The sequence below is a fragment of the Crotalus tigris genome, unplaced genomic scaffold, assembly GCF_016545835.1.
Source record: "Crotalus tigris isolate CLP2741 ecotype Arizona unplaced genomic scaffold, ASM1654583v1 scf7180000017567.3851432, whole genome shotgun sequence".
Lineage (NCBI taxonomy): Eukaryota > Metazoa > Chordata > Lepidosauria > Squamata > Viperidae > Crotalus > Crotalus tigris.
This window is the reverse complement of record NW_024096477.1, coordinates 3647120-3672208: the sequence shown is the minus strand read 5'-3', so window position 1 is coordinate 3672208 and position 25089 is coordinate 3647120. Positions and strand designations below refer to the sequence as shown.

General features: G+C 37.3%; 1 protein-coding gene across 5 annotated transcripts in view; it reads left to right on the top strand.

Moving 5' to 3' along the window:
* Positions 1 to 25089, top strand: part of FARS2 (phenylalanyl-tRNA synthetase 2, mitochondrial) — a 217615-nt gene that overhangs the window by 52499 nt on the left and 140027 nt on the right. For 2 of the 5 annotated variants that reach the window (XM_039350737.1, XM_039350718.1), the window contains 3 exons: positions 1473 to 2108; positions 9223 to 9382; positions 14141 to 14272. In XM_039350737.1, the coding sequence (XP_039206671.1) occupies positions 1494 to 2108; positions 9223 to 9382; positions 14141 to 14272 (907 nt within the window). In that variant the 5' untranslated portion in view covers positions 1473 to 1493. The remainder of the gene's footprint in view (positions 1 to 1472; positions 2109 to 9222; positions 9383 to 14140; positions 14273 to 25089) is intronic. The other 3 variants (XM_039350747.1, XM_039350726.1, XM_039350755.1) reach the window with 2 other exon arrangements.

Sequence of the window (25089 nt, the reverse complement as noted above, 5' to 3'; positions counted from 1 at the left end):
GGGTAAGGATTGAACTCTTGACTGTGGGCAGACTGCAGTACTGCATTCTAACCACTAGGCCTCACTGCTCCTAAAGAAAGAGGATTTTTTTTTTGAAGATTCTCTTTTGGGAAAATAAACCAGTGTTTTTCCTAGAAATAAATCAGTGGTAATTGTTAATGTTATTTATGGTGTCTTAAGAATGACAGTATTTATGATACTGAGATTTTTCAAAAATTTGGCAATTCTCAGAAGACTGTACATGACTCATAAATCATTTGTCATATAGTTATATTTCATTTTAATCAACTTTTTGATGTTGCATCCTCTGGATTTCTTAAATAACAATACTAGTGTTGTTCTGGAATGATGGGAATTTGCAACCCAATATATTTAAGAACACCAGCTAGTAGAATAGTAATCTAGACAATCTAATATAGCATTAACTACAATATTTACAGCATTACACCCACAAACCTTTTCCATGCTAAATAGAATATATAGTTCCCAAGTTGCTAAGCAGCTTGGTAACTGCCCAGTTTTAGTACATTTATCATATATTTATTGTTTTGTTTTTAATATTTGTTATACCAGTAGAAATTCTTTCCTCACATAGAGGTTGAGCAAATCACAAACAGGCAGACTTGCTTTGGTAGCCTTTTTCCTAGGATTTCAAGTTTGTTTGCTAAGATTTTCAACAGGAAAGAAAAAAAAAATCTTTTTAAGTATATGAATTTAAGATGTCGATATACAAATATTATATATTATATAATTATATTAGATTATATAATCTAGAACTAAGGAGAAACTTCCTGACAGTTAGAACAATTAACTAGTGGAACAAGCTGCCTCCAGAAGTAGTGAATCCTCCAACACTGGAAGTTTTTAAGAAGAGAATGGACAGCCATTTGTCCAAAATGGTATAGAGTTTCCTGCTTGAGCAGGGGGTTGGACTAGATGATTTCCATGGTCCCTTCCAACTTTGTTGTTGGTGTTGTCATTGTTGTTACTACTACTACTATTACTATTACTACTACTACTACTATTATTATTATTATTGCTGTTAATATCCAAAGATGCCTTTTTGGTGTTGAATTGATCTGAATTGAAAGGCATATTTTGAAACAGGAGTTTCTGGTTTATCAGTTTAGATTTCAATTGTAAACACAGTTGTTTGAAAGTTGGTTGAAATTTCTTTTGAGAAACCATGGTACAGTGGTCAGAATGCAGTACTGCAGGCTAACTTTGCCCACACCCAGGAATTAAATCCTGACTAGTACAAGGTTGACTTTCATCCTGCCAAGGTCAGTAAAATGAGGACCCAGATTGTTGGGGGCAATATGCTGACTCTGTAAACCACTTAGAGAGGGCTGTAAAGCACTGTGAAGTGGTATATACATCTAAGTGCTATTGCTATTACGTTTTTTTGCTGAAGATTTTCATTTTTATATTTCAGGAAATAATAATTACTCTGTTTGATTTTCTCCTACTAGCAGCACAAGAAAGACACTTTAATGGCTACATCCAGACATGTAATACAAGTGATCCATTGCATCAAAGTGGTTTTGCCATGGGGACTTCAGATAAAAAGAGCTGCCAGTTTTAGCCATGCCTGCTATAAAAATATATCTTCAGATTTTGCTGCCAGAGCTCTTCCTGCAAACGCAGTGGAACTTTTTGGCCATACATATCTCTCAGATAACTACAGTAATGTTACCCCAAAAATCCTTTCCAAGGTGGGGAGAAACTTGCACAACCAAAGAAATCATCCTTTGTGGTTGATTAAGGAACGTGTGAAAGACCATTTCTACAAGCAGTATTTGGTACGTTCTCGGAACCCAGTGTTTTCAGTATATGATGATTTGTCTCCTGTGGTCACAGTAGAACAAAACTTCGATAGACTGCTTATTCCACAAGACCATCCAAGCAGAAAGAAAGGAGATAACTACTACTTAAATCATACTCACATGCTAAGAGCTCATACATCTGCCCACCAATGGGATTTGATACATGCTGGACTTGATGCATTTTTGGTTGTGGGAGATGTTTATCGTCGTGATCAGGTTGATAACACCCATTATCCAATCTTTCATCAAATGGAAGGAGTACGACTCTTCTCCAGCCATGAAGTAAGTCTGATTTTTGTCTGACCATTAAGATAAGCTTGAATTAAAATATTATCTAGTAAAGCTTTCTCCACTTTTACAATCCATCAGTTTTACCCTCTCATCTAGTACTCCGATTTGGCAATGGATTTTATATGTTTACCATATTAGGCAAATGTATGTGTGAAGTCAGGAGTAGGTGATCTTTGGTGATGGAATGGCTGCTTTAATGAATTACAGACAGGACATTCTAATTTGAAGGACAACTGGTATTTTTTACTTATTTACTTATTTACTTTTGCTCTAGAGTCTAGAGTGAATTAATAAATGGGATCAATGGGAACTGAACTGAATGAATACTTATGCCTCAGAGAAATTTCTCTTAAGTCATTTGCTAGAGCATTCCACTTAAGTAAATGCAATTATACATGCATGAAGAAGTTAATATAAACTGGATAGATAAAAAGAGGTACTACTAAACTAAACTAAACTAGACTAAACTAGACTAAACTAAAAACTAAACACCTATTTCTGACTACTACTATCTCTCAATAGTTGGGAAGATGAACTGGAATATTCAACTCATAACTAGCACATTTGCTTCCTTTCAACATTTTCTTGAAATAAATAACTAGACAACTTTGACTTGGTAGTCTTACGTTGTTAAATGTCTTCTATGGTAGATTCTGTTTCATGAGTAAATATGTGATATATCAATAATATAATGCATCGGCTCTAGGATACATTTCCACATTGAAACAGAATCATAGCCTTCAATACACAGGGAGGCTATTAAAAACCCAGTATTGGCTGCCAATTTGTTTTTCACCCTAATGCTTCTGGCATATTATAGAGCACTCTGATTTTCTGTTGTTCTTTGAACTTCTACAATCTCTTATTTTCTGTTGTGCAAAATTAGATCACTAAAGAGAGGAGGAAGAGCTAAAAAATACATCTACAATACATTAGAAGAAAGGAGCAGAATGTATTCCTGTGTATGCTTCTTCCCCCCCCCCCCATTTCTCTTCATTTCTTTTTTTCTGGTCTATTTGTAATAAATAATTTTACTTCAATGTATTATCATCTCAAGTTGAATGCCTCTAAACATGTGCACATTTCTTAATTAAACAAATAAATTAGTTTTCCCTGAAAATATTAGGGCGAATGGCACAGCGATTTGTGTAATTTCAGTGCAGTTTCTTGATGGGAAATGTGGCACACACACACAGAGTATAGCAATACCACTTAGACTTATATACTGCTTCACAGTGCTTTACAGCATTCTAAGTGGTTTACAGAGTCAGTTTATTGCCCCCAACAATCTGGGTTATTTTACCGACCTCAGAAGGATGGAAGGCTGAGTCAACCTTGAGCTCATCAAGATCGAACTCCTGGCAGGGGGCAAAGTTAGCCTGCAATACTGCACTTTAACCACTGCACCACGATGGCTAGGAGACATACAAAGCATGTAATCAGGAATTTCATATTTCTTTAGAAATATTCTCATATTTTGGAAACTTAATAATTATATTGATTCCCTCTCTTCCCATTTAAGAGGAGCTTTTATTTTTGGAAGTGAAAAGGAGTATAACATTTTTAGCTCAGAAAATACAGCTATGGGATGGTGATGATGATGATGATAGCAATATGATATCAAGCTGGTATCATTTCTTAGCAACCATGTAGATATTCTCCAGAATGGTCTCTCCCCAACCCTGGTCCCTCATGTCTTCCAATAGCGCACCCTTTGCTACTATAATCAAACAATTTTGCTGTTAGCTATCCTCTTCACTTTCATCTATCCCAGCATTACACACTTCTACAGCTGAAAATCCAGTTCTTCATGTAATGTGTCTAACCCAATCAATAGTAAATACAGTGACAATCAGTAAAGGAGAATATTTGTAGCTCAGGATTGAAATGATGAGTCATCGTGCTAGTCTAGGACTAGCAATAGCACTTAGACTTATATACCGCTTCACAGTGCTTTACAGCCCTCTCTAGGCAGTTTACAGAGTCAGCGTATTTCTCCCAACAATCTGGATCCTCATTTTACCGACTTTGGAAGGATGGAGGGGTGAGTCAACCCTGAGCTGGTCAGGATTGAACTCCTGGCAGTGGGCAGAGTTAGCCTGCAATAACTGCATTCTAACCATTGCACCAGAACAACTTTAATAGCACTGATGATGTTACCTAATTTGGGTATTGAAATGTCTGCAAGAAAACAACCAAGCTCAAAGAACATCAAGGACCTCACAGTGACAATCTGGGATTTGATTAGATAATATATATCAACATGTATGAAATTACATCCAATGTAGAGAAAGTTCCAGGCTGCAAAACATAATAAACTTCAATGTTTTCATTTCCTGCTGACAAAGCTGCAACAGAGTAATGAGTATTGTAGATAAGTCAAAAATAAAGTCTCCCTCAAGTCAAGCTTGACTTCTGGTGATAATATAGAGATGTCCATGAAGTTTTATTGGCAAGTAAATAGATGGTTTGCCACTGTGTTCTAGAATCATTTTCAACCTCCTAATAGACTCAATTACCCTGAATTTCCAGTAAGCTCCCATCTAAGTACTTAACATTTCCATCTCTACTTAGTTCTTTTCAAGATGCACCAGGTTTTGCTAAGCATTTCCACCTGCTGTGATATGTTGTCAGGAATTTGCTTTAAATCCTGACAACAGAAAGAATTATGTTCCCAAAATAATTGGACTAGCAGTTATAGAAGTCAACTTTTAAATAGCTGACTTTTAAACAATGGAATCATTTGTCCCAATGTATCACGTTTTTTTTTTAAAAAAAATATAACTTTGAAAGACTGTTATACCTACCCCCCTCCATCTCTTATTAAATATAACCTGTATTACTCTCTCCACCAGAGGGGGCTACTGGAAACACAAAGAGTGATGGCATATTGCAGATTAAAAACACTCGTTTTAGGTGATGCCAGTCTTTTGTAAACTTTGGGTAAGCTTTGCTAAAGGGATGTGATATAATTATTCTGATAACTTTTGACTGATAACATAAGACATCTAAAATTAATAGACCAGATAATGTATTGATCACCTATTATTTCCATTAGTGCGACATAACCGGGTAAATAAAAAAAATCTCAGTGCAGAAAGTGGCAGAAATTCAATAATAGAGATAAGTCAGTAAAGGTAGAGAAGGAAGGTGGGGAATGGAATTCTTTTAAGGAAAATCCAGATAAGATAAGAATTTGATACTTTTCTCAGCCAGATGCATTTTCCTTTTCCTTCTTAGTAATTGAAATAGAAACATGCTGCTGTTGTATTAGATGGCATTTGCTACCTTTTCCAGAGGGAGAGGGAGAGAGAAAATGTGAAAGAGCATGTAATTCCACCAATAAACTTTTCTTGGCATTTTCTGAATTAGATTGCATGACTACTTCATGAATTGGCAATTGCAAACAGGCTTTAGCTTTTGAGCAAGCCCTTCTCCTTTCATCTGAAACCATACCTTGAACCAAGTTACAGATTTGATTTAAATGGAAGGGGATGATGGTTTGTAGCAACTGTAGTTAAGACAATCTTAATATAACAATGCACCATGTTCTCCTTCCATAGATGTCACATGTTTGCCACATGTGCTGTTGCCCAAGAGATCACTATAGAGCACTAATTCTGCTTAATGGCCAATGGGGAATTCTATTTTGTATGTATAATCTTTGATTGAGGTTTTCTTTCTTCTTTTCCAATTTTATATTAGTTGGGTAGCATTTCAGCTCATGGCACTTCAGATTTGTGTTTGAGAGATAGCAAAAGCTGATAGAGTAATACAGGTGGAGACCATTTTGATGTCATAAGATTACTTTGTATTGCTAAAGTTTCAACACGATATACCGTATCTTGGGCACTCAAGATATTGATGATACTTGTAATGCACAGGTGTCAAACTCGCGACGTCACGTGATGTGTCATGACCTATCGCAACTTTTTGGGTGGTTATGGTGTGACACATCCGGCAGTTTGACACCCCTGTTGTAATGGAATAAAGGAGGTTCTCTTTTCATTGTTGAATACCTTTTGAGATAAACCAGTATATACAGAATTTAAATACTTAGTGTCAGCATCTCTTTTCTTCTGAAAGTAAAAAAGGGAAGACCCCAAGAATATAAGACACTTAGCTGCCTGGGAGTGAGGGTAATTCCGATAGCTTTCAGGCCCTTGCTCTTGGGCACAGCTAAATGACTGCAGTAAACATTTCTAATATATTTTAAGGCATATAGAAGTGGAAAACTATCTCAGCCAAATTAGGAGTTTACAGCATGAGAAATCTGTCAGGACTGAGTTTTATCAGTTTGCCTTGACAGGTAATCAACTAAGGCAGGGGTCCCCAATCCCTGGTCCATGGACCAGTACCGGGCCGCAACATGCGAGCAACCAGTCCACACAAACAAGCAAAGACCCATCCGTGGGATGCAGGCTACACACAAAACCACGCACCCTCCGGTCCGCAGAAAAAACCTCTCTCCATAGAACCGGTTCCTGGTGCCCAAAAGGTTGGGGACCTCTGAACTAAGGTATACTGAACACTGGAAGTAAATATTATTAACATATTGTGAGTTAATAATTAAAAAAATGGATTACACCTTTTGAAAGATGGCTCACACCCTTTCTGAAAGCCTTTTAGCTACTGGAGTTTGCTGACTGAATTTATATAATATAAACAATCTCAGCTTTCTGTATTTGATGGGCTCTGGATTGAAAGATTCAGTGATTGTATTGAAAAGTAATGTAGCTTCATGTCCAAAGTAATTTGTGTTGTTTTCTTCCTAAACTAAAAGTTCTGGCTGTAAGCAGCAGAAGGTATTCTATTATTAACAAAGCAACTTGAGTACTTGCTCATTCAGTGACAGTGGAGGGCCAGGTGTGATCTTACAGGGTTTTTATTTTTTGACTGTGTCAAACAGTGATTATAATGGTAGGAAATATTCTTTTTCATGCACAAGTTGTGCATGATTGTCATTGTTAATCCATCAGCTATGAGGCTGTTCTGCATTAGTTTCGGACTAAGTAGATTGATTTAATTATGGATTCTTCCTCATTTAAAGGAAAATTGACATATTACATGTGCTAGATTCATCAGCCAAATATTAGAAAACAGCAAATGTAAGTATGTTGAGTTAGTAGAGGTGAATGATTGGCGCCCTTAAGGAGAATTCATTATTTCATTGATTAAATAATTAATTGACCTCATAAAGCTAAAATTGTTGTTTTATTCTTGAGAAATAATTGTACATCACTACAAAACTCTAAACAATAATATGTATATACTGTAGATGTCACTGCTATTTTTTATTGTCTCAAACAAATATACATAATCTTATGAAAAGAAAAAAATATCACCATTGTGCCAAAGTGGTGATTATGTCAAATTATTTATAAACATTAAAATTGCTTTTGGTTACTATCTTTGCAATACAGATAGTCCTTGACTTACAATAGTTCATTTGGTGACTGTTCAAAGTTACAACAGCACTGAAAAAAGTGACTTATGACCATTTTTCACAGTTACGACCTTTGGAGCATTCCCATAATTGTGTGATCAAAATTCAGTTTCTTGGCAACCGGTTCATACTTATGAACACTGCTGTGTACCAAGGTCATGTGATCCCCTTTTGCAGCCTTCTAACAAGCAAAGTCAATGAGGAAGCCAGATTCCCTTAACAACCAGGTTACTAACTTATCAACTGCAGTGATTCTGTTAACAACTGGGGCAGAAAAGGTTGTAAAATGGGGGAAAACTCACTTAACAAATGTCTCACTTAACCACAGAAATTTTGGGCTCAGTTGTGGTCATACAGGACTACCTGTACCTTTGGCAACTATCCTCTGGAGCAGTGGTTCTCAACCTTTTTAATGCCGCGACCCCCAACCGGTCGTAAATCGAGGACTACTCAACTGGTGCAGCACCGTTTGCAGAATGGGACTTTTGGCGGGCTCAGCAGGGCAGAGACAGCCTGGACAATTCCTATTGGCTTTTGAAAGCCAATAGAATTAGACTCTATTCAAGAGAGTCTATTCTATTGGCTTTCAAAAGCCAATAGAATAAAAGGGAGTAGCACAGTTAAGGAAAAGGGAAAAAAAATGGTGGACTGCGTTGTTTGACGACCCCTGTGAAATGGTCGTTTGACCCCAAATGGGGTCCCGACCGACAGGTTGAGAACCACTGCTCTGGAGCATTCCCCTAGTGCACCTGTGGTGCATTGGATGTCTATATGAGCTCACTCAAGACATCAAACCTTGGAATGGCTGTTCTTTCTTTGGTCACCTTCCATAATGGAATGTGTGAATGGCCAAAGTCAATAGAAGTCAGATTCACTTAACAGCGCTATTACTAATTTAACAACTGCGGCAAGAATTTGGGGCAAAGCTTACTTACCAACTGTCTCTCTTAGCAGGAGAAATTTTGGGCTCAATTTAGTCATAGGTTGAGGACTACCTGTACCCCAATTCCTAGAATCCATTTGGTGATGTGGGCGTATCAGTGGGGAGGACACTTGATTGGGGAAAGCTATTGTCAACCTTACAAGAGGAGCTAATTATACTTTATTGCAAGGTAACATTAACAGAATCTTACAAGTTTGAAAGTACATCTCTCCCCTGCCTCTTTTTTCAGCCCAGGGAACTAGGAAGGGTTCTTTCTCAGTTGTTTGCCCACCCACATTCCTAACGCAGGCTAAGTTGCTTTTTACTTGACAGTTCCCTAGGCTGCATCTCTTCTCCCTGTCTCCCAAGGTCATTCCCATATACCGTTACAGATACGATATTTTGTTGAAGGCCTGTTGCTAAATATGTAAACTGTGAGCTGGAAAACTCTAATTAAAATCTCAACTTAGAAATATTCTTGCTTAAGTGACCCGAGGCAAGCATTGATGCTCAGTTTCTGCAGATTGGGAAAACATTGACTTGATTTCTAAAAAAAGAAAACTTTCTATAGTGTTACTGAAGTTCAAATAACATATTTGATAGATCTAAAGCCAAAAAAAAAACAAAAGAAAAAGGGAATCTCCTTCATAGATTCTATTTGCAAGGATTATCACAAGCATGTATGTGAAATGCTTTGAACAAACAGTGCTCCTAATTGTCTTTTATTTAATAAACAGTTGTTCAGCAATGTCAGTGATGGAGAAAATTGTTGCTTGTTTGAACAAGGACACCGTACATCAGATAAGCAAGAGATGCATACCATGGAAGCAGCAAAGCTTATGGAATACAATTTGAAAATGACACTCACAAAACTTGTGGCTCATCTCTTTGGCGATGGTACGTACCTCACAAATCAATCAAATGGCCTCTGCTAAGGTTGCAGTGTATTTATCAGAATCATGCACTCAATCAGCTAGTAACAATAGATATCAGCTAATTACTGTAAGCCAGACATGTCAAACACAAGGCCCAGGAGCTGGATGTGGCCCGTGAAGTGGTTTCATGTGGCCCGTGAAGCCATCCTGGAAACAGGGAACGGCCCCTGCTGCCTTGGCCCTGGCCCAGGCCAGCCGGGAGCCAATAAACAATTTTGTGGTGGCCATCTTGGCACCTGCCCCAGTGGACCATGCCTTGGCATTTGCCCCAGTCCCACCCACTTCTGTCAGAGACCCTCAGATCTGTCCCACTCCTGCCCAGGTCCCCACAGGCACCCTTGATGCGAATGATGTAGAATTGGCCATGCCCACCCAGTAGGCCACACCCACTCCATCCATGTCCACCCAGTAGGCTGCACCCACTCTGGCCACACCTACCTGGCCCCCCAAGGGCAACCGCAATGCTGATGCAGCCCTCAGTGAAATTGAGTTTGACACCCCTGCTGTAAGCGATAACTTGTAACAATTGCTGCAGAATCATTAGGAACACTAATCTCAAATTTACACATTAGTGATGTCTCCAGATTATATGTTCATGGAAGCAGAATGTCAATTAACACGTAGTAGCAATAGGTACATCCAGATATGTACCACATTATGCTGACAATCCTTGTTTAGCAACTGTCTCATTTAGTGACTGTTAGCAACTGTTCACAGCCTTTGCAGGTCTGAAAAGCAAAGGAAAAGTAAAATAAGATCATAAACACAGTTGCAGTTTCACTTAATGACTGCTTGCTTAATGACCAAGTTGCCATCCTAATTGTGGTCATGAAATAAGGATTACCTGTAATGATATCATTATATTCAGCAAAGTATTTAAGAAGAGCTATGAGCAGCAGTCCTTTCTCATAACAAAGTACTGCTTTCTACAGTTCAATGATATTATACTGGTTTTAATACATGAAGATTTATGACCATACCCATTTGAATCCGGTAAGCGTAAATGCACATATTGTTATATTTTTGATGTATTGTTTTATATTCCAGATTAACTTATAGTTGAGGGCATACATATTCAATTCTGAAGTGTAAATTAAAAAAAAACATTAATAACATGTACTAAAGTTGCAATACCATATAACTAGTTAGTGTGCCCTTGTTAAGAGCAATATATCTCTGAGTCTCAGAAATTTGGAATTATGGGAGCTGCAGTTCTTCACATCAGAAGGGGGCACTTGAATAAAGAAAATGTACTAGAAAGCCAAGCATGATGAATTTAAGCCAGCAAAACTATTCTTAAAGTATATTTAAAAATATAACATATAAATAAATAATTTCCACAAACATTAGAATTCATGCAAGATGTTGGCAAGATTTGAAATTGTTGGGGTATATTTTTATCATAGATTTAGCAAAGAACATTTTAATTTAAACTCCTACACAAGAAGGTGTTAGCAACTATTTTTCTTGTTGAGAATTTTTTGTTTGTGGTATACAGTATGCATACTTGTTGTTTCTTCTTTTCATAGTCAGCTCCAGTCTCAATTATTTTTTATTCATGTTACATAAACTGAAAATAAATGTCAGATTGAACATAGGGCACTTGATGATAAATATTTCCTTTGGTTCTGTGTCTTGGGATTACCCCATTTTTAGATTAATTGTCAGTTTATGTTCAAATTTATACTTTAAAACCATATTTTCAGCCAAATATAAAAAAACCAAGATTCTAAGGATGTAGATATAGTTTCTTTGTTTTCAATTGCATACAGTGAATGCAATGTTGGTTACAGTATTTACCATTAGTTCAATATGGTTTAAAATACTTGACCTTTTCAGATGATGTTTCTAATGGCTTTTCAGGGCCATTATAAACTGGATGTATGCCATAGCATAGCATAGCATACATACTCAGGTTTTAATACTTCATTAGGGCATGAAACATGTTGTACACCAGTCACAATAATTTTGCGTAAGATAAAGTCAGAATAGAAGAAGGTTATGTGTGCCATTTTGAAATGAAACAAACTACACCAGGGGTGTCAAACTTAATTTCATTGAGGGCTGCATCAGCATTGCGGTTGCTCTCAAGGGGCTGGGTTGGTGTGGCCAGGGTGGATGCGGCCTACTGGGTGCGTATGGATGGAGTGGGTGTGGCCTGCTGGATGGGCATGGCCAGCTCTACATCGTTCGCTTCAAGGGTGCTTGTGGGGGCCTGGGCAGGAGTGGGACAGATCTGAGGGTCTCTGGCAGAAGAGGTGGGACCGGGGCAAGCGCCAAGGCATGGTCCACTGGAAGAGCCTGCCGAAACCCCTTCCCCGGAGCCCATCAAGCCTGATATGTGAAGTACGCGATAGCCATTTGCTGGCCACTTCCAGGTGATGATGCATTTCTTCATTCCTCACAAAGGGTGACACCTCCTCAGCGCGCACCCAGAGGGCGGGGCCAACACGGCAGGGGCCGGTCCCTTGCTGTTTCCAGACAGCCTTGTGGAGCTAAGACTGAATGCATTTCAGCATAGATGGCCACCACAAAATTGTACATTGGCTCCGGGAGGCCGGGGCCGAGGCCAAGCCAGCGGGGGGTGTTCCCTCACTGTTTCCAGGATGGCTTCGCGGGCTACATGAAACCATGTCACGGGCCGCAACTGGCCCCCGGGCCTTGTGTTTGACATGTCTGAACTATACGGTTAAAAAGAAACTCTTCATCTGAAAAAAGAGCAGGACTTGAAAGAGAGAGACACTCAGCTTCATTTACCTCATAAGGGAAAGAATAAGTTGTTCTGTTTTTCATACTTTCTATTTATCTAACTGTATATAGAAATTTCCTTGTGCCATTTGGTTGACAGAGCATGTTACAGATAAAGTGGAAACATATATCAGTGTTTATAGATAATTTTTACTTGTCATACCATTCTATGTAATATTCACACAGAGGCACAAATTAGGAAAGTAGAGCTTGGAATTTAAAATGGGCTACAAATAAATTTATTTGGTAAAAGAGATATTTTAGGCAATAATTTAAAAAATAGAGTGGGTAAAAAAAAATCACCATTAACAACACTATCTCCACTACTGCTTGTCATTGTATTGATGCCTCTGTCAGCAATACAGTACTGAATAACTGAGGCCATGGCTATCAAACGTCAAAAAACATCTGCCAGGCTATCCCACCTCCTTTACATGGATGATTTGAAGCTGTGTGGAAAAACATTATTTGAAATGGAATTGCTACTCAATGCTGTCTGTATATGCAGCCAAGATATTGCAGTGGAGTTTTCACTGGACAAATGTGCCACCCTCACCATTAATAGGAAAAATAGTGAAAACTGAAGGAATCAAGATGCCCTATGGAAATAACATCAAGAATCTGTAGTGAAAAAGATCACTATAATACCTGGATATCTGCCACATTGAAGTCAAAAAGAAGGTTAATAGTGAATACATCAGAAGAGAAAAGTTCCTAAAGTCCAATCTCAGAGGTGATAATACCATCAGGTGATTAACATCCGAGCAATTCCAGCCATTACATGTATAGCTTAAATAGTGGACTGGGCTCAAACTGAAGTAGAAATTCTGGATAGGAAGACCAGAAAAATAATAACAATGAATTATGCCCTTCATCCACACAGTAATGTTGACAGACTCTATTTACCAAGGAGCATAGGTTGCAAGTACACTGAAAGTTGAAGAAGAAAAAAGGACATTGGAAGAATATCTGAAGGACAGTACAGAAGAGCCATTGAAGCTAGTATACTATGAAGGCTTGCTGATTACCAAAGACACCAAATCTGCCTATAAGAAGTTTAACATCTACATAAAATCATTGGGGGAGATCACCCCATCATGGGATGTACATCTCTGTCTGTGATGAGTTAAGTGATTCTGTGACCTCTCGTTGTGCCTGAAGGCTGTTGGATGGGATGCAACAGGCTAAAACTGAACCCTGACAAGATGGCTCTGAGTAAGAGGCACTTTAGCTCTTGGAGGGAGTTAGGATAGGAAGGCAGAGAAGGTTGTTGGTCCCATCCATTAGGGATGTACATCTGGTGGGACTATAAAAAAGAGCATTCCCAGGAGTGGCCCTTTCTATTGGACATCCTTCCCCAGGAGGCATAATTAACCCTCACCTTGTGGCTTTTCCAAAAGGCTCGAAAGATGTGGCTTTGTCAATGGACCTGAGGACTCTGAATGGAGACAGAGATGTTCAAGTGTTATGATTTTTAATGTTGTGGGTTTTAATATTGTAAGCTGCCCAGAGCCACCTCTGTATGAACTGGGCAGTCATACAGATATATTTAATAAAAACAATGAACCACTATAATGTAAACATATCTATATTTCTGGGGAGATGTTAGTTATTTCCAGTTTACTGATCACAACAAAATTACCTTTTTTGCCCATGTTCTTAGCTCAAGCCATGTGGTTGCTGGAATTTAACAAGTAACTGATTTGTCTTTAAAGGGTGCTTGAATTGGATAAAGGCTTTTTTCCAATTAGAGAAGGCATAGCTCTTTCTCCTACCCCACCTCTTCCACAAGATCCAAGATATATTACCTTACAAAGTATTGTCAATTATGTGGCTATTTACTTTTTATGGCTTGCAGGTATTGATGCCATTAAAACAAAGGTAAACTTTTCTTAGGGTATACTGCAGAGCAATATATCATTTAACCCCATCTTTTCTTTTTGGCTTATATCTTTTATTTTAACCACTCCAGGACTCAAGATTAGATGGGTGGACTGCTATTTTCCATTTACTCATCCTTCCTTTGAGATGGAGATCTACTTTCAAGGAGAATGGATGGAGGTCTTGGGTTGTGGGATCATGGAGCAACAGCTAGTTAACTCAGGTATGAAAATTCCTTTTGCTTCGTTGACATCTCTGTTAGCAAAGACTTCCAGTGCAATCAGTTTCACAGCCCAGCATGCTGCCTTCATTTGCAGCGTGCTCTTAGATACACCTGCAGATCACCATTAGTAACTGTGGTTGTTAACAACTTACAGACAGAGAATAAACATAGATTCTGAATGCTGAGGTTGCTACATTAATTGGTAAATTAAAAACTAACACTGAGGCTGAATTATTCACTAGTGGTAGGAAGTAATTTTTTCTCTTTGTGATTGAATAATGTACGGATTATATTGTTTGCACAGAAGTGTGTAAATATACTTGCATGTCCTAATAGAATAGTATAGCTATAGGAAAACTACAGAATTCTAGCACACTATTTTATGATTTGACTTAAGCTAAAAATTGTTGCTAAAGATCTGCCTTCAAGACAGTATTTTATTTTAAAATCTCAGATGTATAATACTACCATCACCAATAAGGTATATAATTAAATCATAAAATGTAAGAAGAAATCCTATCAGTCATTGGTCCAACCCTCTCTTTAGCACAAGAATTGATTAATCACTTAGTTATTTCCCCCTCCCCTTCCTCAACAAATATTCAACTAATCTCTATTTAAAAAGATACAGTGAAGGGACTGTGCTATTTTTCCAGAAATATACTTGCATTATTTAATGTATTTTACCATTAGGCAATTTCACTCATCCTCAATCTCCTTGATTCTTGTCCAGCTTTTGATTTCAGTAGAGAACAAGTGTGTTCTGTCTTATATTGATAGCCTCTTAGATAGTACTTGACTTAAAACTACCCTTACACATTTTAAAATTATACATGCAAGGAAGTATTGCATTCAGTAAATGGCCAGATTCTCATAAACTTTAAACATAAATAGCTTTCAGTTGTTATTGAGCCAGCTGGCAGTTTAAAAATTTATCTGTTGTCTTGATGAAAAAAACACTAACAGCAAAACCCCTAGGTTATGAGAAAGGGGCAAAATATCTTTTTATTATTATATGTGTTAAAACTAGAAATTAAGTTTAATAATTGCAAATGTATTAATAATGAAAAAGTAATTGTTATTTTAAAGAATACATTTGGGATGCATTTGCCTTCAAGGGTAGCAGCGGATGGCACTGTTCTCATCAAAATGCCATAACAGAATAGTTATGGTGGGATCTTGGAAATAAAATATAAAAATCTATCCCTGAAGTTAGTTTGCTCCTTGAACATTTCAGAATCTAGTGAGGTTTCCATATGCTTTGATGTGTTTAGTTTTGAGTATTTAATTGGGAACTTAAGGGAGCTTTTCATTCTTTGCTTTCCCAAAGGTAGTATCATTTTACCTCAAAACCCTCTTTCCTTGATTTTACTGACATTTTAGTGGAAGCATGTCTCCCGCTGAGGAATTGTTGGACAAAGGAAAAAGCAAAAAAAAAAATTATTGATGTCACTCACCTTATTCCTGGTTTTTTTTTTTTTTTTTTGCTCATTGGATTTTTGGATTGAATGCTTTTCATACTGTCTTGGAGAACATATATTATCTCATGAACTTTACAATGAGCAATGCAGGGCAACACTATACTGTGATCTAGAAAGAATTGCAGAGTAAAATATATTCTTGTTTATTTTACATTCATAAATCCTAATATTCTTTGTGAAGAAAGTAACTTTTCCCACTGAGGAAAAAATGTAACAAAAACACCATATGTAACAATCATACTAAATGTACAAAAATAAGTTTCATTCTACTCAATGGGGCTTATTCCAAAGAATCCAGTAAGGGAGGTATGTATAGATGTGTGTGCCACAAGTCAAGCCCAAGACATCCAAGAGATGATCACTCTTCTATTTTTCCTCTAGTGATACTTTAGTTACATTTATGGTTTACTGAGTGAAAGAGTTTCAGAATGTGGGTTTTGGACCACATTCTTCCTTGGAGGTCTTTTTATTCCTTTTTAAGCTTGCGATAAATAGTTAGTGGTATTTGCTGCAGATTAATGTTCATATCTTGAGTAGATGTTCTATAATATTTCTTATTATCATGGATTGTTTTGCTTAAAACAATTTGGATATATTCAATTGTTCCATTGTGAGTAATCATATAAATTAGGGATGATCAGAGCTATTGCTTTGGGAAATTGTATCCGATATGGGTTATATCAACCCTTAGAATCGTCTCAGTTTTCCAACTTTGTTTTAAAATGTTGATGTGTTCTGTCAAATTTACACAAGCACAGAACCTTAGGGAGAATTTTTATAAAATGTTTTATAGATGGCACCTTGATCCACAAAAAATGTCTCTTATGTACCCTGACGTGCAACCTAAATGTTGGAGATGTGGTTATAAGGATGCTTCCTATTATCATATTTGGTGGTCATGCAGAGAGATAAAAGCATTTTGGATCAAAATATGGTGGAATATCCAGAGAATTTTTAGAAGGAGGGTAAAATTTACTCCGCAATTATTTTTGTTAGGCATTGTTACAGATTGTGATACAAAGGAGGTTGTATTGATGTTAAATTTGATTACAGCCGCTAGGCTGTTAGTAGGACAATATTGGAAGAAGGAATCTTTGCCTACATTGCAGGAATGGTTTCTTAAAGTAGCTTATCTGGCGGAAATGGCAAAGATTTCGGCTTTCTTAAAGCAACAAACGCAAGAGAAGTTCCTTGCTGTTTGGGACAAATGGATAAAATTTATACAATTTAGATTGGGTATACAAAAATATCACATAGCTTTTTTATAAGTTTTATTTTTATATATATATATAGATATTTTTTTATATATATATATAAATATAAATTTTTTAATTTAATTTTTTATTTTTATTTCTTAATTTTTAATTAAGCCTATATTCTGCTCTGGGAAGCTCAGGGGGGGGAAGGGAGGGTTTTTGTGAGGGGTGGGGGATGGGGTTTTTTTTTTTTATATATATATGTAATGTTTAGTTTTTTTTTGTATATGTTGTCTTTTGTTTTGTATTGTTTTTGTCTTTTTGTAAAATTTATAAAACTTTCAATAAAAAAAAAATGTTGATGTGTTCCATGCACACAGTATATAATAAGTAATAACTAGCAGCTAAAAGGGAACATGATTAATATTAACTTGTTTTATTTACTGGATTGATGAATCCATCAGAATGCAGTTTTTTGAAGGCTGTATCAAACCTCAAGAGTATGTTTCTTTGTGAAGAGGGTTTTTTTTTTTTTTTTGCCCTTCACATCTAGCTTTGTACCTCTTTGCAGATGGTGCCTTATGAGTTGTACAGAAGCTATCCAGCAGGTGAAGTATGTAGCATTTCTTGTGTGCCAATCCAGTATCAGATGTCTGTGGGGAAAAATGTAATTACTTCTCAATAACACTGCAGGAATTTGAAACAGAACATTATACTGCTGTGCTTGGGATTTAACAAGGATGATATAGCAGGCTTTGTTGAATTTGGAAGAGTTCATGTAGCTCAGTTCAGCTAGCTGGAGATTTGAATGTGTATTGAACCATTCCAATAATAGAATGGGCAAATTTAGCTTTTCAGCTGACTAGGCTGGAAAGCCAGGAAAGGAAGCATCTGCTGTAACAGGCTAAATCTGATTCAGTCATGCCATTGGGACAATGGCCCTTACATCTTACTGATGGTGTTGTATTCAGGAATAAGCCTTTTCTTTTAAGTTCAGTAGACCCAAATTATTGGAGTAATTTAAGTTCAGTAAACCCAAATTGTTTAATATACCAGGGAGGACATGGGAGAGGGGACCATTCAAAAAAAAAAAAAATACAGGTAATCTTTTAATCCTCAGTTTCTGACCACAATTGTGATCGTAGGTTGAGTTGTTCCTAATTTTACAATAATTTTTACAACAGTTATTAAGCAAATCATTGTGGCTGTTAAACGAATCACTGCAGTTGTTAAATGAATCACATAGTCATTAAGTGAATCCAGCTTCCTCAATGGGCAGTTTTTTTTGGAGAAAATTGGCAAAAAAGATTGCAAATTGTGACTGTGACCACAGGATATTGCAACCTAATTGTAAATGTGAGCCATTAGGTGCCCAAATTACAATCGTGTGACCTCTAGAATGATGCAACAATTGTAAGTGCGATTACAAATTATAAGTCACTTTCTCTAAGGCTGTCATAACTTGGAGCCATCATTAAATGAATAATCGTAAATTGAGGACTACCTATATATTCTAGTTATTTCCAATGGAGACTGGCTGAGGAATTCTGGGAGTTAAGTCCACAAGTCATAAAAGGGCCAAGTTTGAAGACCCCTGCATTATTGGATAACTGTGACAGTATAGTAATCTCATCAGCACTTTTAACAGATTAAAAAGTAACACAATCCATTCAAAAAATTGTTCATGTTTAATACATTTTAGAGAGTTAATTATTTTATGGTCTATGTGGAAATGAAATGTGTGAAATAATGATTACAGTAGCCGGGTTTCTGAAATTGTTGTTATGAATCCCAGGACAAAAAAAAGTGACTTATAAATATCTCTGCCATAAATATCTCTGCTTACTTCTAATTCACTTGGCAATTATTTCTTCTTCTTTGGTTGACCATTGACTTGATATACAGTCATACAAAAAAGCATTTGGGTAGAAGCAAAAGTTAGCAAATTAGTATTGTTTTCCCTCCTTAGTTCTGTGTTTAAATATATAACATACCCGAAAGCTGAAAAATTATTACAGAAGCATGTAACACAAATCTTTAAAAAAGAACCTATAGATAATCAGCACAGTACCTTAGAATAATTCTGCTGAATTAGCTTTTGACCATCTGCTGCTTTTTGAAGTGTATAGTCTTCAGAGCAGCCCCAATTAGAGTAAATTGCAGTTTTCCAAGGGCGATATGATGGGAGCATGAATTACTATACCCAGATTACCCAGTTTCAAGGAAGCCCTAATCTAGTGTGAATCAAAGTTTTCTTGTTACCTGCTGTTCCAGATCATGAAGCTCCTCTTTCATTGTTTCTGTAAGGAATTTAGGCATTGCATTGAGAAGGCCTGAAATAACTGCTAAGGACTGACTTTGCAGAAAAGATGACACATTTCGGGGATTGAAGCAAACCTGAGAAAGAAATGTAATCCTACCTTGATTTTGTTTAATAAAACATCAGGCAGAGAGACACATGGGCAGGGGTGTCAAAATTCTGTTTCCATACCATACAACAATTTGTGTTTTATTCATTTGATTATTTATATCCTACCTTTATTACTTTTATAAATAACTCAAGGCGGCAAACATCCAACACACCTTTCTCTTCCTGTTTTCCCAACAACAACCCTCTGAGCTGAGTTGGGCTGAGAGAGAGTGACTCACCCAAGGTCATCTAGCTGGCTTTCATGCCTAAGGCAGGACTTGAACTCACAGTTTCTTGCTTTTTAGCCTTTATCACTAAACCAATCTGGCTCTCGTAATAATAAAGTAAACAATTTAACAGTAAATTAGTATTGTTGGAATCTCTGCAGTGTTAATTTCTTGACTTGGCCTATAGAATATCAGAGTTGGAAAGAACCTTGGAGATCTTCTAGTCCAACCTCTGCATAGTCAGGAAACCCTATACCAGTGTTTCCCAAACTTGACAATTTTAAGGCATGAGGACTTCAATTCTATTGCTTCTTGTCCTGCCTTTAAGGTGCTTTGGAGAATAGCTAATAATAATAACAATAACAACAACAATAATAATAAGAGTTGGAAGGCACCTTGGAGGTCATCTAGTCCAACCCCCTGCTCAGGCAGGAAATCTATACCATTTCAGACAAATGGCTGTCCAGTCTCTTCTTAAAAACTTCCAGTATTGGAGCATTCACAACTTCTGGAGGCAGGTTGTTCCACTGATCAATTATTCTCACTGTCAGGAAATTTCTCCTCAGTTCTAGGTTGCTTCTCTCTTTGATTATTTTCCATCCTTTGCTTCTTGTCCTGCCTTCAGGTGCTTTGGAGAATAGTTTGACTCCCTCTTCTTTGTGGCAACCCCTGAGATATTAGAACATTGCTATCCTGTCAACCCTAGTCTTTCTCTTTAAACATAGCCAATTCAGCAACAGTTCTTGATATGTTTTAGACTCCAGTCCCCTATCTCAAAGGTCTGTCTAGGTTAGAGTCACATGATTTCTGAACAACAGCCACTCCATCATTCTGGAGTTCAGCTTGAGCCTAGTTCAGCCCATATTATTCTCTGACAAACTACAGACCCTGAATATCTATGAGATTCTTAGTCATCTAGGTCATGGTTGTCTCAAAGGTGCTTTTTAAAAAGGCAACTGGACTTTCTTTTTCCTTGAAATGTTTCACTTCTCATCCAGAAAACTTCATCGGTTTTGGTAGGATGGTGGGGTGGATGGAAGGATTATATTTCTCTGCAATCATCTAGTAGCCATTAGCACACTCACTCTGAGAGCCATTAAGGCCACTTGGGGGGGGGTTATCTATGCCCTCAGGGTCACCTGAATCAGAGTGCAGATGAGTGTGGAATCTTCTTGGAACAGTGATGAAAGGACTGTGTTGCAGACAGGACATAGATGGTGTCTTATCTCTCCCTCTCTGTTGAGAGAGGGCTGCTCAGTTTTAACACAGATGGCCTCTTTTACTCTTTCAAACCAATGGGCCTCTCTATCCAGAATCTATTCAGATACTGAAGCAGGATGTCCACTGCATCTTTTGTTTAGTCTAGAGCAGGGGTCCCCAACCCCCGGTCCGTGGACCAGTACCGGGCTGCGGCATGCCAGCAACTGGTCTGCACAAATAAGCAAAGTTCCATTTGCAGGATGCAGGCAGCACACAAAACCATGCACTCTCTGGTCCACAGAAAAACCTTCTCCACAGAACCAGTCCCTGGTGCCCAAAATGTTGAGGACCTCTGGTCTAGAGTAGTTAAATACCGCTAGCATGCTGATGATAACAAAGCCTAAACTAGTGAATGTCGTGGGCCATCGAGGTACTATTGTAGGCAATCAACAACAATTCAGTTTCTGCTCCATGCTCAAACCTGAAATCAAACTGGCAAGGATCTGGCATTAACATATTGCGGTGTGTTTGTATATTCATTCCTGTTCCATCAGTTCAACTCAATAATAAAAATAACTCAAGGAATCTTTTCCAATCATACTAAACTCATTTCCCTTATCTACTGTATTTTCCGGCGTATAAGACGACTTTCTGAACCGTGAAAATCTTCTCAAAAGTCGGGGGTCATCTTATACACCCATTCGTCTTATACGCCAGAAAATACAGTACTATAATTCCAAACTTGGACTTACATCTAATTTCTCTCCATCTAATTTCTTCTTTTTACCAGCCTTTTGCCCTTACCCAGTTATAATCTGCCCACCTCTATCACTTATAGCATACTTAGACTAGTGACTAGTAGCTGTGAGTGTTTATAGTCTCCCGCTGTCCATTGCTCATAGTTACACCCACATACAGTGTGTTCGAAACATATGCATCATTTGATTTTTCCTTATAATTTGCCTCTATGCCTATATTTAAGTTACAGATGCATTTTTTTTCATGTTTACATTTGTTGAGCTTGCATGTGCCTTAAAAGAAACATGTATTGTTTTAGGAATGTCAGCATTTCTGATTGAAAACTTTCTGTCATATCCATTATGTACACTCCAGTTTGTAGTTTTTGGAATAATTAATCTATCTTCATTCACAATCTGTGTGTTTGCATAAGATGATCAAATATTGCCCTATTGTGTGACAATCCAATTACAAGAAGTTATTTATTAAAATGGACAGATTTCTAATGTGACATTAACTGCTGGATTTTTTATGAAGCACACCTTTTACATCTCCTTGCTTGACTAATGAACAAATTAGAATCTAGCATAAAACCAGGCTTCTGAATGTAGAATTAAAGGTTTGTGCAAGATTAGAAAGTGGAAGCAATTTAAAGAAAAATGTGTGCAAAGTAAGGAAATGGGAGGTCAAATCAAGTAGAATGGTTAATTTATAGAGTCCTAGAAATTGTAAAGCGGGATAATAATATAGACAAAAATTATAAGCAGAGCATTAGGCAAATCCCTTATAAATACTGGAATTAAGCTTGTTGGGAATGAAAAAATAAACTAATAGTGAACTGGCCCAGGTGGAGAGAATTGTGAGAAAATTTTTTTCAAAGTATTCAGAGAAATGCTGGCTTAATTAAATGTCAATAATTACAATAATAGCAATAGCTCTTAGACTTATATATTGTTCTGTAGTGCTTTACAGCACTCTCTGAGCAGTTTACAAATGTCAACATATTGTCCCCAACAATCTGGGCTCTCATTTTACAAGCCCAGAAGCATGGAAAGCTCAGTCAACCGTGAGCCAGTCAGGATCGAACTCCAGACTGTGAGCAGAGTTAGCATGTAATACTGCATTCTAACCACTGTGCTACCAATCTTGGAAATTATAATAGGGATTTCAAGATTCTGAATTTATCCCTACAGTGTTAAGGATAAAATTGCAGTAGTTTTTGCTTCCCTAGTTTTGTCAACGTGTATGAGGCATCATAACGTTATACTTTCTAATACTTTTCCATAATTCAACTATCTTTTTGACTCAGTTACATGCCTGTTTTCCATGTCATCACTTATTTTAATGTACCCAAGTTATGTTTATTAAACTCATGTTAAAATATTAGATTTAATATTTAATATATTTAATATTTTAATATTATATTAAATTTAATATTATAGTACAATCTGATTTCCTGAAGGTATGCACTTCACTCCATTCAAGTTTAGTTTTCCTTAATATTAAGGATTTTAGCAGTACATAGTCACTTTATCTCAATGTTTTAGCTACTTCATTGTCTGAGTTTACCATGCTGCTGGGGTATTAAGGCAAAAATAGTTAATCTACCTGTACTTTCCTCTATCTCTGCAAGAAGAAATGGTCAGAAAGACAGATCAGAAATTTCTGGGAATCAACATGCTTGGCAGAATTTGTCTCCCAATAAATATCCAGGTAATTTAAGTCTCCCATCACAATTACTTCATATCTCTTTAAAAGCTCTGCGATTTCCATCTTCCATACTGAGTAGGTTATAATGGACACTGGTATGGCTTTTATTCATTCTTCCACATATTTTAACAAAGATAATTTCTATAATATTGGCAGGTTAATTCATTTGGATTTCTGAGAAGGTATTATGAAAACATACAGTGGAAGCCCGCCCTTCTTTTTATTGCTTTTGTTCCTTTGAACAATTTGTATCTTTCCATTGCTGTGTTCTGAGTCTCAGTTATACTTATTAAATCGTATTTGCTCTCTTTATCAAAGAGTGCAAATTAATCTTGTTTATTGCCAATTCTCTGAGCATTAGCAAATAGACATAAAGTGTCACATTTTGTTGGGAAGCCCCCAGCCTGCCAAGGAGAAGGGATCAAGCATGGAGCTAGCCCAATGGTGGGATTCAAACATGTGAACAACCGGTTCTCTGCGTGGATGCTGCTTCCAGAAGTCCGTTCTGGGCCTGGGCAACAAAAAATTAGCTACCAGTTCTGCTGAAGTGGTGCAAACTGGCTGAATCCTACCACTGAGCTAGCCTGAAGTCATTGCACAACTGCAAAAGAGCTAGGACTCACACACACGTATGCACACACAAAGACAAACACGCATCCCACCCTGCAAGTTCTTTGAAGTCTTATGTAATTGTTCCTAGGAGTAGGAGATTCCTGTATTATAGGCAGAACATAATAAAGTAGTTACCTTGAACCCTGTATGTGTGGGGTCTGGTTGTTTGTGCCTGACAGATTCCTGAGATTTCCTCCAATAGTTTCAAAGACCATGGTGATAGTTGTAGCTGCTCTTAACAGTATCATTTGGATCCAAATAGATTCGTACAAAAAGGTAATTATTAATGAAGTTGATAAATCTTGGATGTTGTTCTATTGCATTTATAATCTAGTAGACAATACACTTCATAAATGAATTATTTTGATCAGTGGATGTTTGCTTCTGTTCCAATAGGTTACCAATAACAGGCAATCGTCGAGTTACACCCATAATGGAGCCTGTCCATTTTAGTTATAAGTTGTAATTGTCATAAAACAGGGCAGTCACATGACTTTTTTCTGGCAGCTGTTAAGCGGGTACAGCAGTCATAAAATGAATGCCACCATTCTTAAATGAAAACTGTGGTTATTAAGCCAACCCATTGTTTGTTTTGACACAGTTTTGCCAAAAACTTGAAGTAGGTTTCAGTTTTTGACGGAAACTATAATAAAATGCAATCTTTTATGACTGTAGGGCACTGTAAATTCAGTCCTGTTGCCAAATGCTTGAAGTGCAATCACATGACCATGAGTGGGGGCAACTGTAGGAACTAAGATCCAGTTTGTAAGTCCCCTTTTTCAGGTAGGTTCTAATTTCAAACAGTTGCTGAGGTCATAACCTGAAGACTTAACTATGCTAACTAATAAAATGGAGGGCTAACTGTATTATGACTCTTTTGTTTCTAGCTGCATCCCCTCTGGTCTTCAGGAGTCAGCCCTCCTGTCTTTTGTTCAGAAGTATCTTTTGTTCTCCAGTACAGGAGATGGATAATCCACGGATGGGTTTTCTCTGTCTGCCTGCTCTTGAGACCAAGTAGCCAAAGCTTGACACGCCCCCACTTCCTGTGGAGTCCATTCTTAACTTGGTCTCTGCTCGGAGAAGACTCGTTTTGGCGTGGCTCTCAGCTTATCAGGTTAGACAAGAAATCCATTGATTGATTATCCCTTGATAATTGGCTTCCCCTTCCCAAAAAATTTTTCCACCTATAGGAATTTAACCACAAAATTTTCTGGGGATCAGTCCTGATCTCAAACCTAAAATT